The sequence below is a fragment of the Puma concolor genome, chromosome D4 (genome assembly GCF_028749965.1).
Source record: "Puma concolor isolate L17-30 chromosome D4, mPumCon1.1.hap2, whole genome shotgun sequence".
Classification (NCBI taxonomy): Eukaryota; Metazoa; Chordata; class Mammalia; order Carnivora; family Felidae; genus Puma; species Puma concolor.
Window position 1 is genome coordinate 76,606,704 of NC_141679.1, and position 12,707 is coordinate 76,619,410.

Below are 12,707 nucleotides of genomic sequence, written 5' to 3' on the forward strand. Positions count from 1 at the left end.
TGGGTGGGTGGTGAAGGAGGGGGAAAAAAAAGCAAGCAAAACAAAACAAAAACAGGAATGTGTGTTTTGAGCAGGAATGAGGAGAGCTGGGAGGACCGTAAGGGGGTGTGTACAGAATTTCATTAAATTGTTACTTTAAGATTGTCTTCTTAAAAAAAAAAAAAAAAAAAAAAAAAAAAAAAAAAAAAAGGAGGGGGTGGAGAAGCGGGAACGGAGGAGGCAACCGGCGAAGTGGAGGAAGGCTGGGTAGCTCGGCCTCTCCAAACTGATTGATTAGTCATGATCCCCGCAGTTTTAACAGGGACTCATTCAATTGGGAAGGTGGAGCGCTCGGGAGCAGATTAGCATACGCTTGTTTACTCATCTTCTGAGGGCTTTTTCCCCCCTCTTTCCTTTCATTTTGTGAAGAAGGAGGGAGGGGAGGGGGGACTGGGGGGGGAGAAGGGGGCTGTGGCTTGTGTTATAAAGGACGCAAAAAATAAATAAATTAGAGCATCTTTGGGGGGGGAGGGAATTCAGCGGATCAGTGTCTTAGAGGAGCTTTTTTTTTTTTTTTTTTTAGAAGAGAGAGAAATCATATAAAATAAAATGAAATAAAACAAGGAGGAAGGCAACCAGCTGTTAGAGGGGGGAAATAAGGCAGATAAAGGAGCGGGGAGAGAAATTAATTGCCAACCAGGAGGAGTTGGGCTGTATTTTTCAAAGGTGGGGGGAGTGGAGCACACACCTTGAGGAGGGAAGCGAGAAAGAAAAGAAAAAAGCAAGTGGAAGGGGGGGCTCGCCCAAGAAGGGTGAAGAAGCGAAGAAAGTCGAGGCGCCGAGGCTCCCAAAGCTGGCAGCTCCGGGCGGCGGTGCAGGGGCGAAGGGGGGGCGGGGGGGACCGTCGGACATGCGGCTCTGGAGTTGGGTGCTGCGCCTGGGGCTGCTGAGCGCCGCGCTGGGCTGCGGGCTGGCCGAGCGCCCCCGCCGGGCCCGGAGAGACCCGCGGGCGGGCCGCCCCCCGCGCCCCGCCGCCGGCCCGGCCACCTGCGCCACCCGGGCGGCCCGCGGCCGCCGCGCCTCGCCGCCGCCGCCGCCGCCGCCGCCGCCGGGCGGTGCCTGGGAAGCCGTGCGCGTCCCCCGGCGGCGGCAGCAGCGGGAGGCGAGGGGCGCCGCCGAGGAGCCGAGCCCGCCGAGCCGGGCGCTCTATTTCAGCGGGCGAGGCGAGCAGCTGCGCCTCCGGGCCGACCTCGAGCTGCCCCGGGACGCGTTCACGCTGCAAGTGTGGCTGCGAGCGGAGGGGGGCCAGAGGTCTCCGGCGGTGATCACAGGTAGGCGAGGGCTCCCCGGCGGGGTGCCCGGGCTCGGGTGGCGGGCCGGCTGGGGGCTTGCGGGTGTGTCCGTGCGGGAACCACCGGGCCGGAGGCGCCAAGGCACCCGGGGTGAGCTTGGAACCTCACTTTGCCCCATCTGCGGAATGGGCGCACTCGGAAGGCTTCGCGCCTCGCCCCCCTGGGAGGAGCGCAGGGAGCGCTCCAGGAGGCCCGAGACCCGCAGTCAGTGAGGGCTGGTCCCTGGGGAGCCTGCTGCACGTACATCGTGTTGGAGATGGTCAGACGTACTGTCTCTGGGATGGAGGGGAGGATGACCCAGTTGGGATGCATGTGAAAAGAGGCTAGGGGGATCATTGGTTTGACTTTTTAATGGAGGTGACCTCTCTCTTCACTTAGCCCCGTTACCCCGAAAGCCTACAAGGACAGGGTTGTTATGATACGCAGGACTTAGAAGTCCTCAAAGTGCCCCAAAGTTGTTCTCTGCTTGATGCCTGCCTGTGAGATGCACCCCCTTCTCCCCTGCCACACACACATGCATACACACACACACACACACACACACACACGTCCCATGCCCTCGCCTTGAAAGCCCGCTGCTTGTCACTCCGGGCTGGGGCAAGACCTTCCTAATGCACACCCATCCAGTCTTCCCCAACTAGGCTGCGAAACGGGGCACTTTCCTCATTTGGGACTTTTACGAGCCCGTCATGAATTTGAGTTCTCCCTCCTTACCCTCCCCTTCCTTGTTCCACAGCAAAGCCCATAGTGAAACCGGACACTTTGTGAGGGCTGCAAACCTTAGAAATGCTCCAACATCCATTTTTCTCCCTCTAAATGAATCTGTGGCAATGCCTTTAATACAACTGGGGGGCGGGGGGGGGCGGCGATGGAGGAGAGAAGGAAAGTTTTGCCTCTTCAGACTGAGACTGGGAGATTCCCTTCCTGCACAAACAATCTTGCTGTGTCCTAGGACGTCTTAAAGTGAGAGTAGGGGTTCCCCCTTCGCTGCAGCCAGGAAACATGTGGAGGCGGTTCGTGATCCCACCCCCTTCCACACACACTTTCTTCGAAGGGAAAGCTGTGAGTTCTTCCGGCAGTTCTGCTGCTTTCTGTCTTGCCCGTGGACTTTCTCAAATGTGCCGACGCTGTTCTCTTTACCTGAAGCCCATTTCAAGGTACCCAAACTCTGAGGCTATTACCAAGAATCTGCCCCCAAAGCTCCCAGTCTCCCGCTCCCAAACCCAGAGCAAGAAAGTGACTTTCCCCCACATCTGACGTCATCACATGCTGTTTTTTTTTTTTTCCCTCGGTTCCCCCCCACCCCAAGGAGAGGGAAACTGAGCTCATTCACTTTTAGCCCCCAAGGTCCTAGGCACCTAGAGGGGGTTATACTGTAGAATAGAGATAAAATGTTATTTATAATAATAACGATGGTGGTGACAGTTCAGAGCCGTGGTATGTTTACTTCTCTTTTGGAAAGCACAGAGCCTGCTGCTTGGAGATGATTAAAAAAAAAATGAGTAGATCTGATTTTTCCTAAGCTGTACCTGTCATGCTAGTGATTTGGAATGCTTTCCCCTCCAGAGGGAAAGACCCAGGGTGACATAGGTATCATCAATGAAAAGGCAGTAAATACGTCTTAAAAAATTATATATGCGTGTATGTGTATATATCTATACACACACATATATACATAACACCTGGGATTCCACAGGAGTCTGCTTTATAAATGTCTGTAATTCAGACAAGGAGCCTCTCTTCACACGCGTTCTCTTGAGCACTCATTCACTCTTTCACACAAAGATTGTGCAGTAAAATACTTTAATTGGATGGGGGACGTTAGGTTATTATTGCTTGTATAAAATGCCTGGCCCATTTTATGTGTGGAAATAACATTCCTCTCAAAATGAAAAAAAAAAAAGGAAAGAAAGAAAGAAAGAAAGAAAGAAAGAAAGAAAGAAAGAAAGAAAAGGCACTGCTGTCGTGTAGCACCAGAAAGCCAGGAGCTTTTCTCCTGAGGATTCTGGTGGATTTTTTTTTCCTCCCCTAGTTGAGTCTGAGCCAGAATTGGCGGTGTGTAAACACCTGGCCCCGAGCCAGAAAAGACTCATTCTGCGTATCCTCCGCACCGTACAGACTGTTGGACTCAAAAGAACCTGCTTCTCCTTGAATTAAAAAGCAAACAAACAGAGGTTCTTTGCAGAAGCACTTTCTCAGCTCCTTCCTTCGTGTAAGTTCAGGCCGGGAGAGGCAGGGCCCTAGGTGGGTCGCTTGGATGCTGGTGCCAAGCCACGTCCTCCTCGCCGCGACCTCGGGTGCCCAGTGTGCTGCCTGACCTCTGCTGGCTCCCTCTGGCTGGGCGTCGCCACTTTCGTAGGAATCCCTGTTCCCCTATCTTGAGAGAGCAGGCATCTCTCAGCAGGGACCGCGCTGCTATTTCAGGCAGAGGGTTGCTGCCTTGCTGTCAGGCCAGGCTGCCTTACATCACTCTTTGCTGCAGGATTCAATTGGGTTTCGTAAAGGTCTAATTTTACGGTGCTGTTAACCGGGTCTGTCGTCTGGCAGAGGCAGGCCTTGCCGCTCCTGGTAGGCGGGCTGTGCTCCCAGATCCGCCCGGGATGCTATTTCTGCCCCGGTTCAAACTTCACTGACACCAGTTCAGACAGGCGTTCGGAGAGGCAGAGGGAAGGAGTGAAGGAGCAGCGTGCTTCTGAAGCTCAGAAAACATGCCTTTTATTTTTCCAAAAGGGAAGAAGAAAAAAAAATATATATTAATAAATAAAAAGGGGAAGGCTCATGCAGACAAAAACAAAGCCAAAGTGAGAAAGTGCCCGTGTGCAGGCTTCTCCTGAGGGCCCACCAGTAATGGGGAGGGGTCTTTAGAACCGAAGAATTCTTTAAGGCCACAGTGAAAAGGGGTCCCCAGGGGTTACCCCCATACATACCAGTTCTCTGTGTAACCGGATAAGGAGACAGAGATGGGAGGGAGGGGTGCTGCTGGATGACACAGCTCCTGGATGGCAGGACCTAGGTTTTAATCTCAGGCATCCGGTCTTCAGGCTTTACCCCCTGCACCGAGAGAACGTGTCTAATAAACACCATCACCTCTTCCCCCTCCCAGACCCACCACCCAGGCTCAGGCTGGCCTTTGTGCACAACAGTTTGGGCTCCCTTTCAAGTCCGGGGCTGGGGGGGCTGTCTTACACACTCCTTTGCTTTTGTCCCACACCAGGCACGATCCAGACCCCTGCCCCTCATACCCAACTGCCCCCTCTCCAAAACCCTCCAGTTGGAAAAAACGAGAAAGAAGGAGAAAAACACTCCTTTGCTTTTGTCCCATACCAGGCACAATCCAGACCCCTGCCCCTCATACCCAGCTGCCCCCTCCCGGAAACCCTCCAGTTGGAAAGAACAAGAAAGAAGGAGAAAAACAAAACAATAGACTCAATTTGCTCCATGGAGCAGAGGCCCCAAGCAGCAGTTAATCTTGTTAAAGTTTCTCCTGACGTGTTAGATAAGTGAAATGTGGACCTCACAAGTGCTGCCCTCCCCCCACCCCATCCCTTAGTGATCCAGAATTCCTGCTCTGAAGAAGAAAGGGATTTACCTGAATCCCGTCCAGCACCTCGGCTTGCCACACTTTTTCCTTTTGTTCTAAATGTCGGACTGTTGAGTTTGCTGGCTCTTCAGAAGAGTCTTTTTTTACGTTCTCCCTTCTGCAGCCCCCACTTCCTACCACCCACCCAACCCCCCAGAAAGAGTGCCTGCCTTTTCCCAACTTTAGAATTGCTGCAACAGGCAAGGATAGGATTCAAGGGGTCCATAGATTAACACGGCCCGCCCCCAGCTCTCCTAGTCGCATCCAGGGTCTGGAATGTTGCAAGGGTCAGAAGCCAGTTTTAGCAGTCAGGTTGCTTAAGTGAGAATTCCCCTCTGCCCCTAACTGGCTGTGTGACCTCAGGCAAGCTAGTTGACTCCTCTGGGCTTCAGCTCCCTCACCTACAAAGTGAGGATAGCCCACGTACCTATTCCTTAAATGAGCTCACACAGGGGAAGTGCTCCATAAGGGTCACTCTTACTACTGGGCATGATTTTCCAGAGATGTCAGTCTTCATTTTATGGGTTGAGGGCATTTAAAGGCAGGAAGGAAACCCGCTCTTCCTGGGTGCCTCCAAGGGGCTGGGCACCGTGCGAGGCACTTGCCTTGTGTCTGCAAGTTTCACCCTCACAAACACCCTGGGAAGTGCACATCACCTCCTTCTCCTCCTCCTCCTCCTCCTCCTCCTCCTCCTCCTCCTCCTCCTCCTCCTTCTTCTTCTTCTTCTTCTTCTTCTTCTTCTTCTTCTTTTTTTGCAAATGAGGAGGAGATGGAGTCTCAGAGAGTTGAAATGACTTAGTCCACAGTCCCACAGGCCATCCTGTGGTAGGCATAGCCCAGATGCCAACTAGAGTTTTAACCGCCTGTTTCCTCTGCAGTCTTTCTGGGGAGAGGAGAAAGGACTCACATCCCCTTCTTTAATCCTGCTGTAGAACGTTCCCATTCCTTTCTGCATTTCTGGGTGCTGACCGTGCACCTACAGATTTAAGAGGATAGAGAATGAGTATAAATCTCACGTGGAACCCTGGATTTGACCTAGCAGATCTGTTTTTCCTTTCATGCCAGATTAGGCAGACTGGGCTTGGAATGTCTCTTGCCAGTTACTGGCCGTGTGATTTGAATCAAGTCTTTTCATCTCCCTATCCTTTTGTTTCCTCATCTGTAAAATGGGCAGAATGACACCAGGATAGTGCAGTGAAATAAACATGCAGGAAGTACCTGGCACGGTGTCAGCTCATATTAGGGACTCAGTCGACAGTAACAGGATCCAGTAAGTAACCACATTCCCTTTTCTGGTTTGCTGGCTTGGCCTTCAGGAAGCCGGGCCTATTTGCACTGTTAGGACATCCCCTCTTCTGTTACTGGGGAGTCTGTCGAGAGTAGACCATGTGTCCCGGGGGACAATTAAACCCCCCACCCAATCCCTTCCTTGCGTTTCCATTTCCTCTTCTTTGACCTACTTGGATGACCCCTTGATGGTAAGAGCCAGAGGAAGTGTAGAACCACTGGACCAGTGAATAAGGAAACCAGTTAGTACTAAGGAGAGCATGCACCCTTGGGAACAGAAGGCAGACAGTGGGCATAGTGGGGTCCAGGACAGATCTACTGTCACATGCCTCTTGCTCCTTTCCCAGATGCCCTCAACTTCCCCTTTCCCCCAAGCAGCCATTCACATGGACAGCTGGGGGTGATGGAGGCAACATCATCCTTGCCCCTCTGCATAGAAGAAAGCAAACTTGAGGCTCAGTGGGGTGGACTTCAGGAAGGTGGGTGGTGCACGGTCAGCCCAGGCATGAACTGGAATAAGCCTCTCATTGTGCAACCAGGAAACTCAGAACCAGCGTTATACAGGGGCTGGAATTAAACCATATTCATAGACTGTGCCTTCTCAAAGGGGCCTGGGAGATCGTATTGTCTAGTAGTTCACAGCCCTGACAACACTTGGAATTATTAGCCTGCAAAACATCCTGATGCCTGGGCCGCATCTCAAGGATTCCGACGCCATGGGTCTGGCCTTGGCTTGGGCACTGGTGTGTTTCAAGGCCTCATCAGGTAATGTGGAAGGGCTGCCAGAGGGGAGATTCACTGATCCAGTAAGATCTCTTTGCTCTGCAGGAGGGGAAACTGAGGCGCAAAGGGGAAGTAGCCTTTCCCACTTACTGAGCTGGTTAGCAGCTAAGCCTTTAGAGAAATTTATCTGTCTCAGTTCCGAGTCACCAAACACCAGAAAGGACCCTTCTTCCTTCATTCTCAATTCCCCTGCTGACCCCAAACCCCTGGGTGCCACAGCCCTGACATCCCACATTTCCAGAACCCTTCCTGTGTGTAAAAGTACACTCTCTCCTTCAGGTGCCTCCTCTAAAGTGTTGACATTCCTGTAGGGAGGTAACCTTGAGTTGTCTGCATTTCAAATTTTTATTTAACTAATATAATAATGTAATATATTTTTTAGATAATATAATAAAATAAATTAAGTCAGTTTTATTTATTTTAAATGAATCTCTCCCAAGGGGTTGGGAGGAGAGACTTGGGAAGCTCGGTTCTGAGGCGCTCTCCACTTTCCACTGGGCCAGTTGTCTGTTGTTTCAGAGAGCCCCGTCTGACATCACTCTGAAAACAGTACTGGCTGTAGGTGTCTTGGATGAGGAAGAGAGAATATCCCCAAGCACGCTGAGTATGAGGACCCTCTCTGCAGCCAGGTTGCACCTTGTTTCCCTAAGGCTAAGGCCAAGGGCTCAGGAACCCAGCAGGTGCCTGTTTCTCCCCTTGGCTACTGCCTTTCATTTATTTCAGTGTCCCCTCATCTTTCCTCTTGCTGCACAAGGACTCTACTTCATGCCTTGATGCACTTATTGGAAATACTTAACTGAGGACTGACCTGTGGATCTTGGCCACTTGGCTCCTTTGAAGAACTGGGACTCAGGAGCTTGGAGGTCCAATAGTGGCTTGGCCTCCTCTGAGCCGTGGGCCCTAGGGCCTCCAACTCAGCCACCGGGGCCTCAGAAGAGAATTTCAGGTTTGGTGACCTTCAACATCCCCGTGTCACGGGGTGTCACAGAAAGCTGGTGAGACAGTGGTGGCAGAAGCTCTTGGCCAAGGTCATAACCCGGTCCACATGTCAGCAAGAGGAGGAGGGGCCAGAAGGTGAGAGATGTGAGGGATTTGTGCCATCAAGGTCATTCCTGGGAAGGCACCTTTGTTTTTGTTATTCACATTACAAATGATAAATAGTGATCAAGTTAGCAAATCTTTTCATACCTGTGACATCACTGGAGTTCTTTGATGTTGGAACTTCACAGATCTGCTGAATCCTGTCGCTTACTTGTTGCGTGACCTTGACAAGTGCTCATTGGGCCTCAGTGTTCTCAGGGTGCATACAGAGAGGCAGGGACAGAATAGGGGCTTTCAAACTGTGCCACACAATCTTAGAGATCCCTTGGGTTGATGCTGAAGGGCAGGTTTTTGCCTCCCCCCAACTTTCCCCTTCACCTTATTCTGTACAAGCTGTGCAATTCTATAAGATTCCATTTGAAGGAATGGGCAGACTCCTCAGCAACACAGTCTGAAGGGACAGGGGATGACATTGACGAATTATTGTTAATTCTGTTACGGTGTGATAATGGTAATGTTACTGTGTATTTTTAAAGCCCTTAATCTGTTAGAAATGCATACTGAAGTACTAATGGGTTAAAGACCAGTATGTCTGTTTGATTTGTGTAAAATGCAGGTATAGGGGGTGTGGTAGATGACAGAAGATCAGCAGACTGATAACTATTGTGGAAAACAGGTGATAACCATGATGGGCTTCAAGATATTTTTCATCTGCCCTTCTGTGTGTGATTAAGGATTTCCATAATAGAAAGTTAAAAATACGTTAAAAGTTTGAGCGCCATAGGAAGGCTTGAAGTCTTAGATCCCTGCGTATTCCGTGGGCTGAGAGGTGTCCAAACACTGAGGCGCCAGCTTGGAGAGGGTCAGGGACTCGCCCAAGGTTACACAGCAGATCAAATGAAGGTCGGGATGCAGTTCCCTCTGCCCTCCTCTCTGCACACCTGCAAACCTGGGTGACTGACCATCCTGGGAGAGCATGAGGAGAGGTCTAGGAGGGGCATGTTGGAGGTGCCAGTGACTTGCCCTGCTGGGCAATAAGAAACTTTTGAGTGAGGACATTCTTAGCTCTATGGAGCCATCGCACACACTGTGAAGCATTGAGCATCTTGTATCATGCCTAAGAATCCCCCCGGGATCTGCTAGTTATTGCGACAATCCAATGCACATTGTGACAATACACACACACACACACACACACACTCCCATCTCTCACTTTTCTGGCTCCTCATTTATCTCCATCTCCAATTGCCCTGGGAACCTTCTAGAAACCTTTGGAGCTCTGGGGTAATGACCTGCATCTGCCTAATCTCAGGAGAAGTTGACACTATCAGGAAACAGGGGAAAGGAGCATGTGTTTACCGAGGAAGTATTTTGTGGTGGTTGATCATAGGACCCAAGAGTCAGCCAGCCTGAGTTTGACTTCCTGACTCTCCCACCTGCTTAGCCGCATGACCTTGGACAAGTTACTTAATATCTCCAAGCTTCACTTTTCCCATCTGTAAAATGCGGATAACACTGGCTTCTACTTCATGGGGTTGTTTTGAAGATTAACTGGGCCTCCATGTGGAAAATGCTTAGTAATGGAATCTAGACCATGGGTAAGCACAGTAAACGTTAACTCATGTTGGTGTTATGTGTGTCCGACCCTTGCCACCTTGCCACACATTATTTCTAACTCTCTCAATGACTCTGTGAGCTGGACAGGCTTATCTCCTTTGGCAAAGCCAGGGATTGCCTTTCTCTTCTTTGCCACTCGGGAAAGATACATTACTGTCATCTTAACATAAAACAAAAAGTAAAGTGAAAGGCAAAAATACAAACACTTTATTGTTTCGTATTATAAAAGCAATGTGTGCTCATGGTAGAGAATCTAAGGAACACAGATAACAACAAGGGACACTGTAAAAAAATGTGTCCATCCCATGCTCAGGCATCAGCAAGTAATTATGAGTTCTTACACATGAGTTATGTGGCAGGTACAGTTTGGGACCCTGAATACAGAGCACTCAACAGAAGAGGAAAGTAGCCTTGCATTCAGGGAATTTATGTTTGGGGGTGGGGGAAGGCAGTGGAAACAGAGTGTAAGTGAGTGAGTGTATCGCACATTTATGTGTTCATGAACAAAAATAGAGAAGAAGGTCTGGTGAATGCTGTGGGGGTCGGGTTGCAGGAGGAGTGAGATTTAAATGGGGTGGTCAGGGGAGACAGTAATGAGAGTGGCATTGGGGAGGAGTCCTAAGAGCAGACCCGAGGCCATCTAGAGAAGGCCATCGTATATTAGAAAAGGAGGAAGAGTGGACTAGGAGCTGGGAGAGGTCAGTTCTAGACCAGTTCAGTCTTTAGCTTGCTGTGTGGCTTTGGGAAGGTCACTCTTCTTCTTGGGGCCAGTTTTCCTCATCTGTACAATGGAGCAGGGATGAATTTATCTTTGCCCTAGAGACACTCCTAGGGTCTAGGATTAGAGATCTCCCAGGATTCCATAATCCTAATCAGGACCGACCTAAGAACAATTTGTTAAGTTGGCAACATTTCCAGTTCTTTTCTGTTTCTGGTGCATTTTCCTCCACTAGGTGGTGTCTGTGCTTGTCCCCCTCAAGGGCCCAGTGCCCACACGCTTTTCTGCTTCCTCACCCCTGGCAACACTCTCAAAAAAATGACATGGTATTTCTTCTTGCTAAGTTATCATTGACAACAACTTAGAACATTGCTCTTCCATAGAGATATATCCTTTCATATCTCCCCAGAAAACTTTATGTCAAAAAGCAAAGTGCTAATGGGTAGAATTGTAGTCAAAGACTGACTGAAGACATTATTTAGGTAATATTGGTACTTGCCAATAGCTGGAAGCCATCTCAATCATTTTGCTAAGCATCACTGACATAAATATCCAAAGAACTCACAGAGTGACCTTTCCAGTGGTCACTTAACTTGGCTAATGGTTAAAATACTCACATTTCATAATTTCTTACTATACAAATGCCATTTCAGGCAAGTTCATGGACATCACAGTAGACCACTGGCTTTTTAGGCTTGTCTATCATTTTAATCAGGTTATTCCATGAAGTAAAATACCTAAATTCTGTGGTCCATGGCCATCTGTTAGCCTGTTTTCCTTCTGGGAATCCCCAGCACTGTCATCAGTGAATTACCTCTTGCTCCTTATTCCCTCCTTTCTCTCTCTTTTCCTATTCCTCACACCAAACACATTTACTTTGGCTGCTTAGATGTTTCTTAAAACAAGAAAAAAACAAAACAAAAACAATTGGTTTTCAATATTATTTGCCACAGACCCAGGGTCCATGGAACCTGGCAGAGTAGGAGAGGTGACCCTGTTTCAATTTTAGAGAACCCAAGAAGGTCCCAGGTTCCAGTTCACCTGGAGGAAACAGAGGCAGAAAGTCTAGAAAGCAGGAGAGCACAGCTTGGCATCTGCAGATGTAATTATGGGGAGCATGTTCAGCCTTTTGCCTTCAAGAAGCCCATGGTCTAACCTGGACCTATTCCCTTTGTAATCAAGAAGTTATTCCTATAATCTGTCCCATTCCATCTTTTCTTAATTCCTTTTGCTCTATAGACATGAAATGTGGCTGGGCAGAATATGACCAAATGTGTTCATATAGGAGGGACTATTTTCCCTAATGAGATTGTAGATCTTGCAGCTACAAAGGCTGATGAGAAAATAGAAAAATATATGATAACAGGCCAATCAGGAGCAAGATGGCCTTGCTCTAAGAGATGCAAAGTACCCAGGCAGAAAACATAAGAAGTGAATACACACTGTACTCTGTTTTGTGAAATAACAATTCCATGTAATTTCCAAGAACCAAGGTGTGTGACTCAGGACTCACCTAAGCCATTCTTTTCATCGATGAGAAACCGAGGGTTGGTGAGGGAAATACCTGGCCCAAATCAGTGAGCTGGGTAAGTCCTCTGTCCCCTGAGTCTTAGGCCAGACCTCCATCAGCTTGTCTCCTAACTTTGCGTTCTTTCCCGTCGGGTAATCACCATCTCTCTGCTGACGAGCACCATTGATCTGTAGGCTTTGCTGAACTCCAGACTCATAGATCCACTGGAGATGTGAACATGCACTTCAAACTCAGTATGTCCAAAGCTGAATCACCTTTCCTTCAGAATTCCTCGTGTTCTCATTTGGTGTCACCCATTCTAGAGAGATCACCCACCGTATTCAGTCAGTCACCCATTTCTATCCTGCCTCTTAAACATTTTTAAAGCCAATCTTTCCTCTTCGTAGCTTATGCCCTCTGCATCTCTTGCTTTGCCCTTTTTCCTAGTATCGTAATGCCCGCCCCTCTGGGCCTCAACCCCTGCACTGTACCCCTTCAGTCTCTCCTCTAACACCCAACAGTTAGTCTTCCAGAAAATGCAAATGTGACTCTTTCACCTCTAGCTAGAGACCCTTCAGTAGCACTGCCATGATCTGCAATTCCCCCAGATACCCTAGGCTTTTTTCACATCACTTTGTTTAGTTGGTGTACTACCTGTATCCCCGTGTGCCATTTTGTAGAACATGTCAGCTTCCACAGGATTCTGCTCAAGGATCCCCTCTTCTGGGAAACCCTCCCCAACTGCTCCCCACCTCTCTTGTCCATCTGTCTCCACTATACCCTCTGCACATATATACCAAAGTGCCTGGAATTCTCACATTTAATTGTGTGCACACTGGG

At 49.2% G+C, this 12,707-nt stretch overlaps 1 protein-coding gene across 1 annotated transcript in view; it reads left to right on the plus strand.

Moving 5' to 3' along the window:
* Positions 1–470: 470 nt before the first annotated feature.
* PAPPA (pappalysin 1) overlaps positions 471–12,707 on the plus strand; it is a 244,271-nt gene continuing 232,034 nt past the window's right edge. Inside the window, exon 1 of the mRNA XM_086683839.1 lies at positions 471–1,310. Within this exon, the coding sequence (XP_086539965.1) occupies positions 890–1,310 (421 nt within the window). The 5' untranslated portion in view covers positions 471–889. The remainder of the gene's footprint in view (positions 1,311–12,707) is intronic.